The sequence below is a fragment of the Rousettus aegyptiacus genome, unplaced genomic scaffold (genome assembly GCF_014176215.1).
Source record: "Rousettus aegyptiacus isolate mRouAeg1 unplaced genomic scaffold, mRouAeg1.p scaffold_m13_p_14, whole genome shotgun sequence".
NCBI classification, from domain to species: domain Eukaryota; kingdom Metazoa; phylum Chordata; class Mammalia; order Chiroptera; family Pteropodidae; genus Rousettus; species Rousettus aegyptiacus.
The window spans coordinates 41,166,570-41,186,353 of record NW_023416289.1 but is presented as its reverse complement, the minus strand read 5'-3'; the positions used below and the strand labels follow the sequence as shown (position 1 = coordinate 41,186,353).

Here is a 19,784-nt window from a genome sequence, read left to right as displayed (position 1 = left end):
TCGCCCCGCCGGCCCCGTGCCTCCAGCTCTCCCAGCGTCTCATCTGACTCTGCCCAGGGCCTCGCCCCTCCACGCCGCCCCCGCCGGCGTTTCCGCATGGCACGGGCAGGTGCGCAGCTCGCCCCAGCCCCGGCCTGACGCTCAGAGGGCTCAGCGCCGTGCCGGCTCTGTCGGCTCGGGCCCCGCGTCCCGGCCAGCTTCTCTCCGGCTCCGAGACAGCCACTCTGTGTCCTTGGACTGAGCTCAGCGACAAGTGGACCTCCTTTCCCACCCAGGGCTTTGCGTTTCTGCCCCCTGACTGTTGCCTACCAGGCCTCGGGGAGCCGCCCCTCCCCCCACCCTAGCCGCCACTTACCTCCACCTCCCTCTTTCTCTCCCCTCTTGCGGTTGGGGCCATTTCCTGCTTTCCCACTCGCTTCGTGAAACCTGTGTCAAGGTCCCCAAACCTCACCCACTTTGCTTTGCTTTCCTCAGACGCCTGGTGCTCAGGCCCTGTTGCTGAAACATGAAAAGACACTTGTTTCTTGAGTTTAAGAAGCTGAGAGAATCGACAGGGTCTCACTGTTTCCATGCGGACATTTCCATGTCGGGAAATGGTAACAAACGAAACTCAGCCGAGTAAACTTGAAGCTGTAAGTGGCTTTATTAAGCGAATCGTGAATGGGAGGACATCCCATCTGGCAGCCAGAAAGGCGACCTAAGGTGGTGCAAAAAATGGAAGGGTTTTGACAGGAAGCAGGGCCAGGCAAGGGAGCTATTAGTGAAGGAAAAGAAGGTTAATTTGGGGGCAGGGTTACCTTTCCTTTGGGGGGATGGAAGGGGGAGGCTAGGTTATCTTGCCGGTTGCTTCTTCTTTCTAGGGGCCGTTGGAGAGGGCCCACGGGACAGATTTCCTCATCCCTGTAGACCAGAAAATTCCAAACCGATTAAGATACTGTTTCCTGGGGAGTTGGATACTGCAATTAGATCAGGAATTAATTCTGTTTCTATCATGGCTTTTAGCGTGACTGATGCGGGTGGATGAAACCACAGTTGAAGAATCAGTCCAGGAAGGTACGTCAGGAATCTGTGTGTCTTCCCAACGATCATTATTATAAAATGTGGAATTCATAGTTAGTAACAAGTCTCCTCCGTTAAGTTTTCCTGAAGTATCGTCTCATAAAAATAACAGGTCAGGTAATCTTTTAAGAATTCATGAGGAAAAGTAAAATAAAAAAGAAACATCAGCAAAAGAATTCACGAGGAATGCGTAAGTGCAAACCGGCTTGGTAAGCAAAAAATTAGAGCATGTTACTTGCGAAAGAAATAGGCGATGTAATTTTTTTTAAGCATTTTCCTTGCTTTTCGTTACATAGAGCTTAAGTCATCCTTCCGATTACATATATTAGCATTTTCTTGATAACACATTTTAACAGTGCTTTCAAGACCCAGAGGGCTCGCTCCATTCCGTTTGGCACTAATGGCTCTGTTACAAAATTCCATAGGTACTCACTGAGCAGATCAGTCACAGTTTCCACTAGAGAGTCCATGAGCTTGTCCTTGCTAAATGAAGTAAGCAGTTCCAAAGAAATAACGTAACATGTGATTCCTGTGTTTTCAGCGCAAGATTTAACTTTATCGTAGCACAGTCCAGCTTTTGATAGCACCCCCCGCCCCCAACTACAACCTCACAGGAAGTCGGTTATGTTTCAAAGAGGCGTTTTTTACTGGCTGATGTTTTCGTGCACACCGTGAAGACTAATAGAGGAAATGCAGGAGGGACTGAGGGTCCCATGACCCCGATACAGGGCTGGGGGAGCATGGCCCACTTCAGCTACAAGAGCTACATTTCTCATACGTAAAGAGTGAACATTGGAAGTGGTTTTAATACTGCAGTAGGCTAAATAAGGGTCTCCATCTGCAGAGCTCCCTCCACCACATGGGGCTTTCTGGGGCAGAGAGAAGCACCTCCCCGCACATTGCACATTGCAGGCTGGACCCACGTCTGTCTTGAGAGGACAGGAGCAAAGAGAGACGGGGTCTGCGGAGACGTAGTGGGAGGGTTGGGGGAAGTAACTCCTTCCAGACTCTTCTGAAAATCGGACAGACCTCCACCCTAGAGCTGGTGCCGATGGGCCAGGGGGCCACTTGCTAGAGACTGTGATAATCTTGACTGTGGTCCTATGGAGGCCAGTGTCAGAGTTATGAACGAGGCAGGTATAGGATCCACTGTCATTTGCAGTGATGTGGGGGATAAAGAGCTCCTGTGTGGGCTGCTGGGGCCTCCCATTGATGAGCCAGGAATATTGTGCGGGCGGGTTAGAGTTCGAGTGGCAGGAGAGGCTGAGGTTTGCCCCGGAACGGTAACGAGGGTTTGAGGGGGCAATGGTGGGGGTCTCTGGGCCATCTGGAGCAAAGAGAACAAAGGCAATGTGACATAATCAGAGGGAAGGGGAAGCTCCTTATTTGTACAAGGGCCACAATGTCTCCCTGAGCTGGGTCATGGTCTTGTTTTTAAGAAGTCTGGGCCATAAAACCCTGTGTTAACTGAGTCTGAGACATGAACTTGTTTCCCAGGACAGGTGATTGACTCTGTGTCTCTCAAGACAGGAGCAGCCTGCCTCCAACTAGTATTGTCCCGGGGCTGGGCCCACCTGGATTTGCCAAAGACAGGAAGCCATGGCAAGCCTGTGAGTCTGAAGTGAGGGTCCATGTACTTGGACCTGAGAGGGACAGATGTAGCCTGGCCTCTGTCAGTGTGGCTTTGGGCAGGCAGCCTGGGCCAGGTAGGAACAGAAGTTACTCACGGAGGACATTCAGGTGGAATGGGTCACTGCGGCTGGCACTCACTGGGTTCTGGGTTACACGCTCATAGGGTCCCGTGTCAATCCTTGTGACACGGAGTAAAGTGAGAGTCCTGTCGTCCTTGGACAGCTCCAGCCAGGTGCTGTTTGAAATGCTCTGATGGTTGATCAACCACAGGTTGGTGGTGTCCTGAGTGTGAGGTTCACATGTTAACACTACAGGGTCCCTGTTCTCCACGGGGTCGGAGTTGTGGCTTGTGACGTTGGGTGTGGGTAGCTCAGCTGTGCAGATAACAGAGAGAACGTTGCCCTGTGTGGGACCTTTGCTTCTTCCCAAGGCATCTTCAGGCAGAGTTGGGTTGGCATCGGTCACCTCTCAGCCAGCCCAAGTCATTCAAAAAACAAGGCAGCTCTGCATTTCACATGACAAAAGCGTGAGGATCTGAGCACTCAGAGAACGTAGGACCACCAACTCTATGTCTGGGAGAAGGCACAGACTTTGTCAAGTGTCAGTATATCGGCAGCACGGTTCACCGAAAGACACAGGACCTGGGAACCTACTCACCTCTCATGTCACCTGGTTCTTCACTGACCAGCTGACTGCCTGGCCTGGGAGTCGGGGTTTGAGCAGAAATGACCCCCGGGCGACCAGGAGCAAGCCTGGAGGTCAGCTCAGGACTCCGATGGCACTGTCTCCCGTGGGACAGATTGTTCAGGTGGCTGACATGAAACTGTGACCCCAGAAAGGGTGGGACAGTGTCAGGGCTGGAAATGACAGGAAGAGAGCGAGGGGGCGGCTGGGGCTGCCTGGCTTTGGAGCAGAACCACGCTCTCTGCCCTTGGTCCTTAATGTCCCTGTCCCCCTGCAGAGGGCGGTGAGGACCATGGTGATCTTTCCTGAAATGCGTGTTTGGGTTTTCTGATGCTGATAGGGTGACCAGTGTGAAGAGGGCGTGGTGGGAATCTGACACTCCTGAACTATTCATAATGACAGTTATGATAGAGAGATTGTCATGCATCCTTACTTTTCTAATTCAGGAGACAGAAGTAGAATTTGAGCAAATTCATTGAACTTGGGCAGCATCTGAGTGTAAGGACATTGGCTAGTGATCTCAGTGTCAGAGGGGACCCCGCCCTATGGTAAAGGTGCCACCGTGAGGACACAGTTTTGCCAAACAGTGAACAAATCTGTCACACGACATAGGTTCACTGGCCCCACCTAGGGACGTTCTTAGGAGCCATTAGGAGGAACAGGAGCCTCCCCAGGGTGAGAATGTGAGTCATGAGTCAGGGGTGAAGCGAGCCCAAGAGCTTTTGAGGACTGAGACCTGCCCCTTCTGCCTTCGACTCCCTGGTTGAGTCATGTAGAGAGCAGATCAAGTGGTCCCAGTCCCTGTCACATGGCCCATTCCTCTTGTTGGCATCAGAGAGGGAGGGAGCCCTGGACAGGGCACAGCTTATTCTCCTGGTGATCTGGGACACTAGCTCATTATGGAGTCCGGGGATGCTGCTCTGGTTGACTTTTGTGTCCTTTCCTCTTGTCCGGGAGGGTGGCCCCGTCCATAGGGGTTAGTGGGAAAATCCAGGGAGGCTTCCAGGAGGAGGAAGCAGAGCAGAGCACGGCAGTATAGCTGGAGTGAAGGAGGAGGCTGTGAGGGTCATGGGAGGAGCAGAGAGCCAGAACTGTCCACGGCAGTGAGCAGCGGGGGTTACAGGTGACTCAGAGACCCCACGGCTGCCCCAGTGCAGGACCAGCAAGGGCAGGAAAACCCTCCCATGGCCGAGCAGCCCCACAGTCACCGTGAGACTGGCTGCAGGGGGGGGCTTTAGGGGCAGGTGGTGAGAGAGATGGAACGTGGGTCTTAGCTGCTGGAGGGATATAGCCAGATCCTTATAAGACGCTGCATCCAGGTGCCCATCTCTGCAGAGATTATGAATCATTCACTCATTCGTTCATTCTCTCGTACATTCCCCATCATTCCTTCCTCCTTCATCAGAACACTTGAGTGTTTGTTGGGCCCTGAGCTGGTTGCAGGTGTGGAGTGGGGAGTGAGAGGGAAAGTCCTTTCCTTTGTATGCAGCGGGAGTGACACCAACACATCAGGAAACAAATAAGTGATTTGAGTCCTGTGCAGGGAGGTGCGGATGGGCCACCTGCTGGGATGGCCTGGGTGTTCCCAGCACTGACTCTGATTGTGACTTCAGGTAATTGGATTCTAGGGTAAACACAGAATAATCCTCCATTTGCTTTCACTTCCCAGACCAGAATCTCTCCCTCTGAGCTGTGGAATCTTGAGAGAAAGGACCTAAATTAATGGCTGATCTAAATTAATTAGGTTCATACACACCTAACAAGTGCCCTGGAGTGGAGGAGATGATGAGGTTTTGGCTGCTGACTGCTTCCAGCGACCCTGATCTGCTGTTCATGGTCTGTGTGACCCTGGTTCAGCGAGTGTATCTCTCTGTGCCTCTGTTCAGCCTGAATAAAATTGATTAAATGGTACATGAACTCTGGATTACTATATTATCGGTAAATTAACCTTAAAACATCCCCCAAACACTTGACCTAAAGCTTAGTATAGAGGACCTGCCCCAATTTCATTATTTGCCTCCATGAGAGAGGGTCCCCTGAGCTCATTCTGGGGGACGAAGGGCTGTCAGAACCTTTTCTCTCCCCTGTCCCTTCCTGGGGACCCTGACCTTCCTCTGGAGTCTCCCAAGTCCCCCAAGGCAGTCGGCTGGTGGTTCTGAGATTTTGTTCGTCTGTGCTCTCCACGCACAGTCTCAGGTGAAGGGCCAGGCAACACCTCTGCTCAAACGTGGCTCTTGGGCTGAGCCCTGTCAGTCAGGCACCTGGGACAGCTTTGCTCACTGTTGACCCTGCCCAGAGTGCCAAATCCAACCTGGCACCAGCTCCCCGGGGGCCCTGGAGTCAGGAGCCCTGGGACAGGGGTCTGGGGAGGGGCCGCTCGGGGGGCCGAGCTTCTCTGTGTGGATCCCAGGGGGCCCCTCGGGCTAGGCCTTGACCGAGTCCTGCAGGGTCTTTCTCATGGTCATGGTAATGGGAGGGGCCCAGGGCTGGACTGAGACTGGTCTCCCTCTGCTGAGCAGCTCCCATCAGACTGGTCCTTCCCCCTGCGGTGAATGCCTGCAGGGGCTGGAATCCGGGAAGGGAGCTCTGATCCTAGGAAGTGTGTCTCCACTGTGTGTGTCCCGCACTCAGTGCTCAACCCCCAGCCTGGGATACAATGCAGGGGAGATGGAGGCAGAGTCCAGGGCTGCTGATCCTGTGTGTGTGAAGTAGAATTCTCCCTACTCGACATCCAGAGGACAGAGAGGAATCACTCACAGTATACGCGGAGTTACTGTCTAGTTACTCCATTCTGAAAATATTTCATTATGGCTTGTGGTGTGTAGCATCCTGTGTCCTGCAGGGTGACATTCTGGAAGAGCAGGAATCTACTAGGGTATATTCTCTCCCGACTGCTTTATGCAGGCCCGGAGATACTTGAGTGTGTATTGTGTATGATGCAATTTGATCACTGGCACCTACATTTTCCTCTTTGTACCAGGCATAGCCTGCAAGACCCTCAGGCAGATTTTGGATAAGGAGAAGCACATCCTTCCCTTCGGCAGCACAGACTCAGTAGTGAGCTCAGGAGTGGCAGGCGGTTCCCAGAAAGGTAAGAGTGAGACTAGGAGGGAAAAGAGAAATTGGTCAATATCTGGATCCATGTATCTGGATAGAGAAAAAAGACTCTGGCGATCGAGCAGGTCTCTTCACCTCTCCGCCTTGGTGTGAGTGAGTGTGTGAATGTATGTGTGTCACCTACGGTCAGGGTCGGCCACCGTTACTTCAACACCTCCGAACTGCGTATTTCCTGTTTCGAATCCTCTTCCCCAAGTGTCTGCCCGGCTCACCCCCTCACTGCCCTCAGACTCCTGCTGCATCTCAGGGGTGTCTGTGGGAGACATCTTCCCTGACCACCTCCTCCGAAGTCCCTCTGTCCTCACTTTCTGACCTTTCCCTGCTCTGTTCCCTCATGACACTTGTGGGTACTTGACATCATATTCTAGACCTTCCCTTGTCTGTCTCCTCCCCATGGAACGTGACCTCAGTGAGAGCAGGGGCTTGTCTGACCTCGTTGTCCCCCCACCCCCCAGTGCCTCCAACAGGCAGCAAACAGCTGTGGGAGAATGAACAAGTGTTCCCAGGGCCCTCCACCTCCTGGTGTGTATCTGCCCCTTTCTGGGGCTGCTGGTAAGGACAACATGTAGAGCCCCTGGATAAGCTTTTCCTGGTGTCGCCCCAACATAAGTTGTTATTATTATCCTTAGTTTTCAGAAATTACTCTTCAGTGATGACTAACTTGTCACACTTATGGTAATTGATGTTTTCCTCTCTGTCACCACTTCAAGATCATGAGGTATTGCGATTGGGGAGCCCCCTCCCCCGTCCTGCCCTTTGTCCCCTCGCAGAGCATTAGCCTCCCCAGGAGACCCCGGTCAGTCTCTGTCTCCAGCTCTCCTGTCCACCTGCAGAAAATCATTTCCTCTCACCTGCCAGCAGGTGCCTCCTCCAGGGACCACACGTTCGAGGTGTCTGCTGTCTGCCCAGTTCTTCTTCCCTCGCAGAGAAGAGCTTGAGCTACAGAAGTGCTCACGGGCACTGCTGTCCCTCCTCCTGGTGCCCTGAGCCTCCTCCCAGGCAGGAGTACTTTTCAGGTCACACGCCCAGGGGAGGGCTCTATGGCTACAACTCTGCCTCTCCCTCCCTTCATTCCTGCCTCTCCTCTCCCCTCCATCCCAATGAGATTCCACTTACATTTCTGTTACCTGGGAACTGCTGAGACCTCTGCCTTCTACAGCCGTAACTTCTCACCCTGCACACACGCGCGCACACGCACACACATACACACACACACGCACACATGTGTGTGCACACACTGCTGGACCTGGACAAGGCTGGGGCATTTGGGTGGGTGCACAGTACCCTCCTCCACAGCCCTTTTCATCCTTTCTCATCCTCAAAGCAGAAGTCCTGGGGGCTACAGCAGAAACTCTTTTCTTAGAAACATCACCCCTGCTGTTTATTGAATCACCTGTGGAACTGTACAAAGAACGTGGTGCCCCTGCGACACCTGAGAAATGCTACTCCAGCTGCTGCCCAGCTAATGTGGATGTCCTGCCAGGCTGAGGTCCAGGTGCGGGGGGGTGGGGGGGCAGCCCCTCCCCGCTCTCGGGCACAAGGACGGTCTGAAGACTGTGGAAATTCAGATTCTGACTCAAGGTGCACAACGGACCCCACAGTCTGCATCTAACAAGCTCTTGGGGACGCCAATCACACTGTCTTGGAGAGCAGACTTTTGATGGCAAGGCTGATGTTGGAACCCAATGATGCTGGCCACCTACCAACCCCACCGGAGCCTGAACTATGTCCTGGCCTTGGGTCCCTCAGCACCACACACGGAGACCAGAGGTCCCTCAACCTGGGGATTCTTTCCATTTGTGACACAGAACCCCAGCTGGGCGCTGGGGTCTTCCCTGTGTCCTCAAAAGCTCTGGGAAGGTTGGATTTCCTCCCAGCAGGAGGGTCACAGAGATGACACTGAGAATGAGAAAGGGGCCAGCTGGGTGGTGATGGGTGAGGGGACCCACCTTCCATTTCCAGTGTCACTAGCCTGGCCTCTGCTTTTAGGGACAGAGACCCAGGGCCTTGAGGCTCAGTGGAGCCGCAGTTGCCGGGTGTGAAGAGGGCGGTGACCTGCCTATTCTAGGAAGAGTGGACGGTGGTGGGCTGTCGGGTGGCTGTGTGCTCCCTGATCCTTGGGGGTCTGTTTCAGGGAGGCCCTCCCTCTCTTGTCTGTTCCTGAGCTGTGGCTCAGACCCTGTCCATGAGCTCCTCTGTCCTCTGTCTGGGGAATTTCCTGTGGTCACCCTGCCTTCCTTATGGGTGGTGCCAGGCAGAATGTGGGGAGATGCACAGGGCCCCCTGACAGAGCACGTGATCCGAGGCCCCTAGGGGGAGCAAGGGGACAGAGCAGGCATGTGGGAGGGGCCCAGAAGGGTCTGTGGGATGGAAATCAGGCTCCTCCCTCTCTTTAACCAAAGCCAGGTTCACCTATTAAGTTTCTATGTGTTGTCTGGGTGTCTCAGTGCCACCCCCTGGAGGGCATGAGGAGACCTGCAGTCAAGGCCAGGGGTGCACCAGGGATGCAGGCCAGGGTTCCGAGGGTATGAGCTGACCATCGGCCCTGGGCAGAGGTGCACTCTGACCTCCAGACTGAGAGGCCTGTCAGCCTGGGTCCTGGTCACTGTGGTTCCAGGCCGCCAGGCTTCATACCAGGGTTAGCCCACAAAGGACGGGCATCATCCAGGAGACTCCGACTTCAGTGTCAGAAGTACTGTCCCCCCAGGGGATGTGTTGTTTTGGCAGGAGCTCTCTGTCCCCCAGGTTTCAAATGAAAGGAAAAGGGAAGGGTCTCTTGAGAATTTCAGAAGTTGCCAGGCTGAAGGGCTGTTCCCCATGATGCCCTGTGTTTCCCTGAACACAGTACCAGGGTGTTGCATCCAAGTCATCTGTATCCCTGTCTCTCATCCATCCTAGGCTTCCCCACAGGTCCCTGGAGTTAGGGCGCCTCCACATGGAGACTCAGCCAGGGCACCCCAGGGGGAAGGAATGCCCCATGAGACATTCAGCTCCTCAGAGATGGAAGCCAGCAGAGCTCCTGGTTTGTCCCACCCCAACCTGCGCAGGAAGTTCCCCCTGGGTCCCAGGACACCATGGGCTGGTGAGATGTCTTCGGGGACCACAGGCAGGTGTCTCCATAGACCAGGAACCCTGAGAACAGGGCGTCACCCCCTGACATCATCGAGATGGGTTCCCCCCTCCCCTGTGGTAGCTCAGCATGGAGGAGGGTCCAGAGTTTGTCCCAGGTCAGGTCTCTTGGAGAAGAGGAAGGACACAGGCTGCAGCCCAGGCCCTCAGAGGAGACGAAATCTCTCTCCCAAGGTCAGACGGGAAGGCAGTGTTTTTCTGGGAAAGAAGAAGGGTCCTTCCCTCACCGTTAGGGGCTGCCTGTCCTCCCTCCTGACAGTAAGAGGGGTACACGTCCATCCCTGGGACAGCTGCAGGCATAAACTGATCTCCAGCTGGCTGTGCTGATGTCTATCCCCTGTGTCCATAAAGAATTAGGTCTGACCCACAGTTATCACATGGGGTGACAGTCTTCCATCGTGTGGTTTCCTTCATCCATATAACACCTGTTTATCAAGCATCTGTTGGGGGCAAAGATCACCTCACAGACATTGTCACTGGAGGGAAGCTTCTGCTGAGAGACCCACTCTGGGCATAGAGAGGGACCTTGGCTAACACATCACGAGTTAATCCTGGATGCGGGCTCCTTGTCTCTGCCTCTTGGTCGCATGCGAGCTCCTTGCCAACCTTCGACTCCCTCCTTGCCCTGCCCTAGGCCTCAGCAAGGAATCCCCTCCACAGGGTACTGGCATCCAGATGCACAGCGACCAGAACTTGTTCCTCACGTGACCTTCCTTGGGCCTCTGGTGCAGCCTCTGACAAGAACACAGTTCTCCTTCTTCCCTCCAGGGGGAGACATTGAGACCTATGGAGGAGACCAGGCAGGTAAAACAGGATCCTGGCTTTGGCTAAGGAGGTGGATGGAAATGCAGCCCGATTGGCATCTCATAGAGAAAAATGTCAGTGTAATGGGTCTTTGAATCCGGGCACTTTGTGCGAAATCACCTCCTAGTCATGGTGACGGTGGATATGAGGACTTTCAGGAACTACGGGTGGGGAGCACCTGGGCAGATGGTCACAGTTTTCAGGAGCGCGCAGGAGCTGCACTCAGCGCTGAGCGGGGGTCCCAGCTTCCAGGAGAGACTGGCGTCTGCAGCGTCCTGTTGTCTGCGGAACCTGCGAGAAGGTCAGGATGGAGTCACAGAGAGCACAACAGAGGGTCTGGCAGCCAGCTCACGGCTGTCATTCAGTGCCCAGTGGGCCGGGGGCCATGCAGCTGCAGGGACATTCCTTGTCCTCCCCGTTTCTGGAGGACAGGGAAGCTGCAACACCAGGTAGACCTGCTGCTGGGGCAGGCGGTGAGACCTGCACAGGGCCTGGGAGCTGGCACTAGTTCTTCTATTGGAGATTTAAGAGGGAAAAGGGTAATAACGCCAACCAGGTCACAAAATTGTGGCTAGCTATTGACAGAAGGGCACTCTTCCATTATCGCAAATGAAAATGATGCATGGCAACGTTCTTTTTAGGAAAACAACCATTTTAGATTTATGAGTAACTGTGGTGCATATTTTATTTTTGGGCTACATTGTTGATGTCACTTTACCTCTTAGGTGATGGTGAAAGCCACCCCTGATTATGTTTTGGCTCAGGAATGTTGATTTCTGTTAACTCTCCTAAGAGGTGAAGCTTTCGTGAGTTCATGCACATCATGTTCTGTGCACACTCAAAACATTTCTGTCTGTCCATTTCTGTTAGTCTCTACAAACAGGTAGAGAGCCACATTCCGCCGCTCCCCCTGCGCAGATGGAAAGAACGTCAAAATCAAAAAAGAAAAAAAGGAAAGAAAAGTGTCCTGATGCTTCTAGGGAATGACGAAGGCACTCAGGGTGCTGGTGTGTTCCAGAGAGGAAAAGAAATTGCTTTTGAGTACTTTCCCCTCAAAATCCTGTGGAGAAAGCACCTCCAGGGCCTGTCACAATGTGGGGCTTGATGAAGGACAGAGGTGGAAGTCAGTAACTTCAGAAGCACACTGAAGAGCTGACAACAAAGTCTGCCCGGAGAGTAGAAGTGGAGGGGAAAACAGTGAAGGTAGGACGGTAGAGAGTCGTCTCCGCCGCCGCACTTGAGGGAACGTCAAAAGCTCTCGGAGGTCGGAGAGGGTCCAGGGCTCTGGGATGCCACAGCAGCTTGGTACCACGTGGAACATCATCTCGGCTCTGTCATCTTTTCGTGAATCGCGCACTTTGAAGAAGCGCCCTGGGAGTAGCGCGCAGGGTGCTTTCCCTGCTGGGCGACGACTAGTCCCTTGGCTGTGTGTTCCTTCGTTTCTGCTTCTTGTCTGCGTCTGTTTTGTTGTTTGTCACAGCAAAGAGATTTCATGAAGACAGGGATCTTAACCTCTCTGGGACAATCAATCTTTGATTGACAAGCAGAAATTTCAAGAAAACATTTTCATATCTCAGCGATCCTAAAGTCAACTCTGGCCATCTGAGCAGGTGCTTTAAAACATCTTACTGTTTGTCCTGCCTGCAACCTGACAAGATATTTCAAAGAATTTCATAACTTTATTACAAGTAGAAGTAGACTTTTCAAAGCCTTATCAGCAATTATCAAGACGTTTCGACACATAACAGGGATGTGAACGCAGCCCATGACTGCCAGAGAGGAAATCAAAAGAGAGAGAGAGAGAGAGAGAGAGAGAGAGAGAGAGAGAGAGAGAGAAAGTGGGAAAAGAAGCTTTTCAGGAGAGAGAACAAGCTGCCGAATAAGCTCCCTTGCATAAGGAGCCTTTTGAGGTCCTTTAAGACTGTTGAGCAAGGACAATATGAATCTTAAAGGTCTGCTGTAGAGAAGCTTGAAAAGGCATAGCCATCTGAGGAGGAACTGCACTTATTCCAACTGTTAGAAGCTAATGGGTTTTGCCTCATCGTCCCAGTCTCATTGTAAAGAAATGTTTTTTAAATGTAACTATCAGGTCGCTGGCTGTATCTGTCAATAATATGTATGTCCAGGTCTGGAAGAAAAGATCAGAATTGGTTTACAAAAAGACCTTGCTTACCTGGCTTCAATAAGTCGAGAACTACAATGTTATCCACCTCAAACGCTTTTCACGATCACATGATTGGGAAGACATTTAGTAGAAAACTCATTTAAGATGCCTCAGTACAAAAAGAACTGTCTTTGGGATTATCAATATTTACTATCATCTTTTATTTTCTCTGGATTTACAAAAAAGAATAAGTTCATCTTATCTCTTATAAGGTTAGCCAACAGCAAAATAGCCTGAGAGAGGAATTGACTATATCCATGAAATTTTCATGAGTCATCTAAACATAAATATTGAAGTTTTGGCATCAGAGGGGATGGGGTGGGAGGATGCGGTCAGCCCGCAGGCGCTGGGACTGAGATCCTGACACTGTCCATCGCCGACTAATTTCATTTGGGGGCAGTCATTTGTAAGGAACGAAACCACAGTGCACGGTTCTGAAAACATAGAAAAATAATAAAAATACCTCAGGACAGATTTTGCTTCTCCAGGAGATGTTTCTCCCTAATGATAGTTAGGACTTTGCATCATTGCCAATACGATTCTTGAGATGCTAAGAATGTGAGAGTAGAGGGTCTAGAGACGAGGTAGATTTATTATCATTACTTTCTCCCCACTGTCTAGAAACCTCCCTCATGTCACTTTGCAGTATAGCCCAGTGCTGTCACTCCGATCTGTGGCTGCCCTCTTAAAAAACGCTCGGTTTTGTAGCCGATGAGCTATAAGCAGTCATCACTTCAACACTGCAAAATATGCCTCCTTCTGAACCTTAAGGTGCCCTTTGTCCAAGGCCAGCCCTAAAGACTTAGTCACTTGCTGGTTCCTTGAGCACCATATGATGTTCTTTTTGCTTTTCACTCAGTGATTTAAATAAATACCTATCCTGTGAGCAAAACAATACTTCGTCCCACCCAGGGATTATTTAGATGAACAAGTGTGCTGCAGGGCGAGGTACTGAAAGTAGTATGATGCTTTCCACATGAACGATGGGATTAGCATCACCACAAAGAGATCTCTTTTGAGACTTTTTATGCTTACAGAGCACCTCAACAGGCATCTGAGCACACAACATGTCCTCTGAGTATTGCACAACACACTGCCAGCGGAAGCTTACCAGATGAGCACCACCTCCAAAGTTCTCAGCTTTTCAGGTGAAAATTCACCCCCAATGTGTGCTGGAAAGACTTAGCCTATTCCTCTATAAAAGGCTCCCTGCACCTCTCACTGTCTGCACTGTGGCAGACGAGCACACCTGCCATGTTCTCCAAGGAGTCAATTATGGCCTTTTTCAGACACCGCACCATGAGACGGATGGAGGAGGCCATGGAGAACTTAGTGGCTGCTGAGATAAGCATGTATCTCCACAAACGAGTCAAGACATTTATGGGGGACCACTGGATGTCCGGGTGGTTATTCACCGCAATGACCGAGTTTCTCATCAAAAAGGCCCTCACGTTCATGCTGCGTGGTCTGGCTACAGTTGTACAGAATCTGACCGTCAGGAAATCTTTAAGAACTATCCTGTCCACTTCTCGAAAGGAGAAGATAATTCCTGAAGTGACAGATGTCGTCGTGGATTCATCTGTTCCAGAATATCTGGGATTTGACACCCAAAGGGAAGGCAACAACAGGAAAATTGAGCAATGAGGCTACATCCAACGAAAGAGCTCTGGCACAGCAGAGGAAAATGTAAGATCTGTCACACATATGGAGCCACGTTACAAGGGAGCCTGCACCGCCATCCCAGAGGAGCCGTGTCACGCCTCGAAATTATGCAATGTCAAAAGAGGGCCTATCCCCTTTGCACTGAGCCTGAAACCACACTGCGTGCCAGAGAACTCTTTATGACATGACAGTAAAATAAATGTTATGAACTCGGACCGACGACTACCCAAAGGAACCAAAAGTTATAGACATCCTTCACAGTGACTATCCCCTGTGTTCCGTTACAGCACCGAGAGGGGTGCCTTCCTGCTGTTGATCCCATTGTCCCCCTTCCCCTTCTTAGAAATACCTCCTCAACTTTTCCTCAACTTTTCCTCCTAATCGGAACACTCTAGGGGCTTCTGCCAAAATCAGTGAGTGCTTCCTGAACAGCTGTCCTCTTGTTCTGGATTTCGAATAAACGCTCGCTTTGATTCCAAAGGTCTCTCCCTTTGGCCATTTCTTTTTAGTTTGACATACCTGGTTCAGAAAAAGGGTCTCACGCGGCCTCGCCGTCACGGACCGGCATCTCCGGAATGGGGGCCGGTGCCTCCGAGCCGCGGACGTGCCCGCCGCCGCCTGCGCGCCGCGTGCGCGCCTTGCCGCGCGGCCCTCCTCGGTCCCACCTCCTGCCTCTTTCGTCTGTCCCTCCTGCTGCCTTCATTCGCGACTCGCGGGGGAGTCTCCGCCATGGAGGACGATCGCGCAGCGCTCGCGTGTGATGGGCGCTGGCACGTGAGGGACGCCGCAGGAGCTTGGTGCCCGGTGGAACATCATCTTTGCTTTCTCGTCTCGTCGGGGATCGCGCACTCTCAGGAGCGCCCTGGCAGCGGCGCGCAGGGTCCTTCCCGGCTGGGCGCCGCGTCCCGTGGCCGCGCGTCCTTTCATTTCCTCTTCTGGTCGCTGTCTGTTCAGTTGACTGTGGTAGGAAAGAGATTTCCTAAGGACAGGGCTCCAAACCTCTCCGGGACGATCGACCTCTGAGCAGAAGCTTCAAGAAAAGAAATTGCTTTCTTTCCCCCTTCCTCGTCTTTTCCCCTCTGGAGAAGTCGGGACGGGGACGGTGGCGGCGGCGGCGGCAGCGGCGGTGGCCAGGGCGCCCAGCGCGGAGCGCGAGCAGGAGCAGCCGCACCTGAGGATGCCGCGGGACGGCGCCGGCCTCCCGCACTCGCGACAGCGCCTGGACCGCGACCAGCCCGGCCCCGCCTACGCGAACGAGTCCAACAGGTCGGTCCGCGCCTCGGTCTGTCCCTCCTGCTGCCACACACACCGGGCGAAATCTGTCTCCATGCCAACATTCGCACAACAGGAAACTGCATTCTGCGAGAATATGGCAATGAAGGCTGTAAACAGAGTTGGCTGGGATCATTTGATGATATAGGTCTTCCGCAATCCTCGACTTCAGGGAGCCACGAAAAGTGAAAGAGTTCCTACAAGAAAATTATGCAAAGAAACGAGGGCGGGCGCGTCCCGCCAGAACAAGCCTCGGCGGTGGCGTCAGTTCTGGCATCTGTTTCCGGGGGCGGGGAGGGAGGGGGCCTGCCGGGAGCACCAGCAGCACACCTGAGGCCAGAGCGCTGCAGTCTCTGTTGGGAGATTCGGCTCCAGCGCTGCACTTGAATCAGGGCACACCTAGTCGGTCCCCTGCTGCAGGTCCCTCTCAAGGCCGGCAGCGCGAAAAGAAGCAGTGTGACCTTGACGTGATCTTGGCTCGGCCCCAGCTCCACACTCAACAGTTACAGCCCATTTTGCTAACTCTGCACATTTCAACAGTCATGCAGCTCAGATTCTGCAAATGCAGATTTTGCAACCTTTCCTGCATTTGGACAGTCGAGTGGTTCGAGTCATTTTGCACAATGTTTCCCCACAGCGAGACACTCTCCTTTTCAGCCCCAAACTACAGGTGGAAGTGCTGGATCAGTAAATGCTCATTTCGCTCATTTTGATGACTCCCCCAAATCCTCCAGTGCTGATTCTGGAACCTCAGTGCTTCCCAGACTCATCAAGCAGCATCAGCTGTTAGCGAAGTTTCCACGAATACAGCTGATCTTCAGAAAATACGCAGCACTTGTTAATTCAGACAATATCTTCCCTGCTGGACAAGGTGGTGCTCAGGGGAGTGGCTTCGGGACCACAGGGAAAGTTCCTGTTGGCTGGTTTCGTGGCTTCCGTTCCGGGCCAGCCAAGTGCATCTTCAGACGAGGAGGCAGCCCTGGCAGAAAGGGACAGCGTGTGCAGCTCTGCGGCTGTATTCAGGAATGCACACACTTCCCCAAGGAACGCTAGCAGCAGTGCTCTGGAACAGTGCCAGGGGGCGCTTCTGCACAGACACAGCCTGCTCCTTGCAGTGTGCCTGCTCCACTGGGAACTACACCTTCCGCAGATCCATTATCGCTGCTGCTGGTCCTTCTGTGGCACTTTCTGCGAATCCATTTCAGACGAATGCCAGCAGAGTGACAGCGGCGACGTGGGGCACCGCCGGACACCGCGTCCCTGAGCATGCCCGCGGGGCTCGGCACCCCTGCGCCCTGCATCCTTCCCACCAGCTTCAGCGGCAGCTACCGGCAGCCTGCCTTCCCGGCCCGAGTGGCTTCCCCTCAGCAGACAGCCTTTCTCAACAGCCCAGTGCAGCAGGTTGTGCAGCGTTTGGACAAACAAAGCCGGTGCTGACCCCTTTGGGTGGAGTTGCAGCTGCTGGGGTATCTAGTGATCCTTTTCTGAGTGGGGCAGCGACAGGACCGTTTCCGGCAGGAAGCTCGTCAACCAGCCCTTTCTCACAGCCTCATATAGACATTTCACCGGAACGAACATGTCCTGCTCACACTGCACCTCTCCGCCTCTTGCACTGTTGTCCTGTTTCACTCATCTCGGCTTTGAACACAGGACAAGTTCTTTAAAAGCCTGCATTGTGTATTAAATACCGGGTAATGCGTGCGAAACAGAGGCCTCCAGAAACAACCTTTAGCATGTGAACTGGCAGAAAAAGGTAGTGGTATCATGTATGTTAAAAACGGACTAACATGAGGTCATCGCAGATACCACATTCATTATGCTGCAGGACTGGACATATTTTTCTTACAGATTAGCTCTTCGCGCATATGAGTATTTGTACCTTTTAAGCACTGTCACGTGAAAGATGTTACTGAGGAAATAGATCGGCCACTTTTAAAGCGCTGCCATGTATCTTGAAATGAAGACCTGACTAGAGCTACTGCAAATGACAAAGTCAAAACTGGAAGGTTTTATTCATTCTCGAGTTTTTCCTTTCTAAAGAGCTCTTCTGTTTACACATGCCTAAATTCTTTAAAAATGTAGAATGCCTGTCTGCATAATAGAGCTGATCATGTTTCACTACGGCTTTCAGGTGAAAAAATAAATATTAGAAAATTTGAAAAATGAAATTAATTTCTCAAGGAACTCTCAAGTAAACCGTGGCCATCGGAGCAGGTGTTTTAAAACATCTTACCATTTGTCCTGCCTGCAAACTGACAAGATATTTCAAAGAATTTAGTAAGTCTATGGTCAGAAATTTGGCAAAATTACAAGTAGAAGTAGACTTTCCAAGGCTCATTAGCAATTTTCAAGACGTTTCGACACATAACAGGGATATGAAGCCAGCCCACGACTGCCGGAGATGAATCAAACAAAAGAGAAAAATTGGGAAAACAACCTTTTCGTAAAAGAGAAGAAGCTGTCGAAAAGGTACCCTTGCATAAGGAGTCCTTCGAGGTCCTTAAAGATTGTTCACCAAGGACAATACGAATCTTGAAAAGGCGTAGCCCTCTGAATGATGAACTGCAGTTATTCCAACCGTTAGAAGCTAATGGGCTTTGCCTCATTGTCCCTGTCTCATGGTAAAGAAATGTTTTTTAAACGGAATTATCAGGTCGCTGTGTTAAGGGTGGAAAATCTTCAAAGTGAGCCAGCTAGCTAAGTCAGCTACAGGGAAGAAATATCTTTAGATACCAGAAGTTGTCCTACTCGCTTGGGTGTGAGTTTGGGAAATGTATCGTATAGGATATGAAGATGGCCAGGGTCTGCTTCTGTAATCGGCTCACTTAGTAACCAGAGTGTAGTACGAGGTGATGTATTCGTATCACGTTAAAGGTCCACTTCTGCTTTCTGTAAACTGCTTACTTGTTTAATGTAGTTTTGGGCTTTGTGAGCTGCCTCTTTTGAAATTGTAAGAGTGAAGACTTCCCAGTAAATGAGTAACAAGGAGGTGATTCCTTGAGGCTCCAAAGTCCCAGGAAGAGGCACCACATTCCAAGATACAGATAACAAGACTGTCTACCAGGCTATGTTCGATGTAGCAGTTCCCCAGATACGTTTATCTTTGTAAAGGGCATTAACGGTTACCTTCTGCTTTCTGTAATTTCCTTACTCTCTCTTTGTTCTACGATGGAGTCCGAGGCTTTATAAAAGTGCCTCAGACAAAGACCCGGGGCTGATCTCCTCTAACCCTGCGTGGTAGAGAGTCAGTCGCCGGCCGGCTAATAAAGGCTCGTAATTAATCTCAATTGGCTCCGTGGGTCTTAGATTTGCACACACCACAACAGCTGGCTGTATCTGTGAATACTATGTATGTCGACTCAGGAAAGGATTCGAATCTTAGGTATATTCTGCAAAGATATGAAACCGGTAGTTGAAAAACCAGTTAGCTCGATCGAGATAATCATGTTAAGTGAAAGAAGCCAGGCAGAATAAGTTGAAAATCACCTGATGTTACTCAGCACACAGTGAAGACAGGATAAACTTAAATGCGTATGACTCGGGGCAAGATGTCAATGGGGAAAGGCCGCACACGGCATGACGCATTCTACAAAAGGCAGATGAAAACGGTATAAGTTCAACATTTTTCACGGGCCGAGGAAGGCTGGGGCGAATAGGCAGAGCACGGGGAATTTTCAAGGGATCGAAACTAAATTAAGGACGTCAAACTATACCGTGTGACCCAGCTAAGGTGGATAACGACATTATACATTCGTCCAAAGCATACACTGCACAACACGGAGAGTGAACCCTAATGCAAACTGTCACCTTTGGCTGACAATGCCACGGCCACGTGAGTTCCTCAGTAGAGTCAGTGATAGCCTTTGACGTGGGTGTCGATGGCCGTGCGTGTGGGAGGGAAGGCCGTAGGTGCCAACTCTGTACTTTCTACCCAGTGCTGCCCTGAAACTAAAACAGCTTTGTCAAAGTATGTGGGTGTGTGTGGGTGTGTACTTTAAAAACATTCCAACCCCAATTCGGAAACACTCTGAACACCAATGTGAGGGTTTTCTTTGCTTTGAAAACTTTACACTTTGGGGCCCTTACACTTGCAGGACAAGTCTTTTGCTCTGATCGACTCAGTAATGAAATGTGAGATGCTCTGAGCCTTCAAACATGTAAATATGGATTATAACGAAGAGCCAGCATGATCTTTTCAAGGACGAGACAGAAAAGAAAACAATTCCCCATCTTTTTCTGCTGCAGGTGAAAATGGCCAACA

At 51.6% G+C, this 19,784-nt stretch overlaps 1 protein-coding gene and 1 pseudogene across 1 annotated transcript; one reads left to right on the top strand and one right to left on the bottom strand.

Moving 5' to 3' along the window:
• Window positions 1-60: 60 nt before the first annotated feature.
• Window positions 61-12,209, bottom strand: LOC107507048 (carcinoembryonic antigen-related cell adhesion molecule 6-like). The gene is given in 5 exon segments (XM_036232694.1): window positions 61-2,386; window positions 2,787-3,158; window positions 3,349-3,392; window positions 6,188-6,422; window positions 6,425-12,209. Coding segments are annotated over 5 exon segments (1,428 nt in total). The 5' UTR covers window positions 6,519-12,209; the 3' UTR covers window positions 61-1,703.
• Window positions 12,210-15,226: 3,017 nt separating this feature from the next.
• On the top strand, window positions 15,227-18,498 carry LOC118611450 (annotated as a pseudogene).
• Window positions 18,499-19,784: the final 1,286 nt, after the last annotated feature.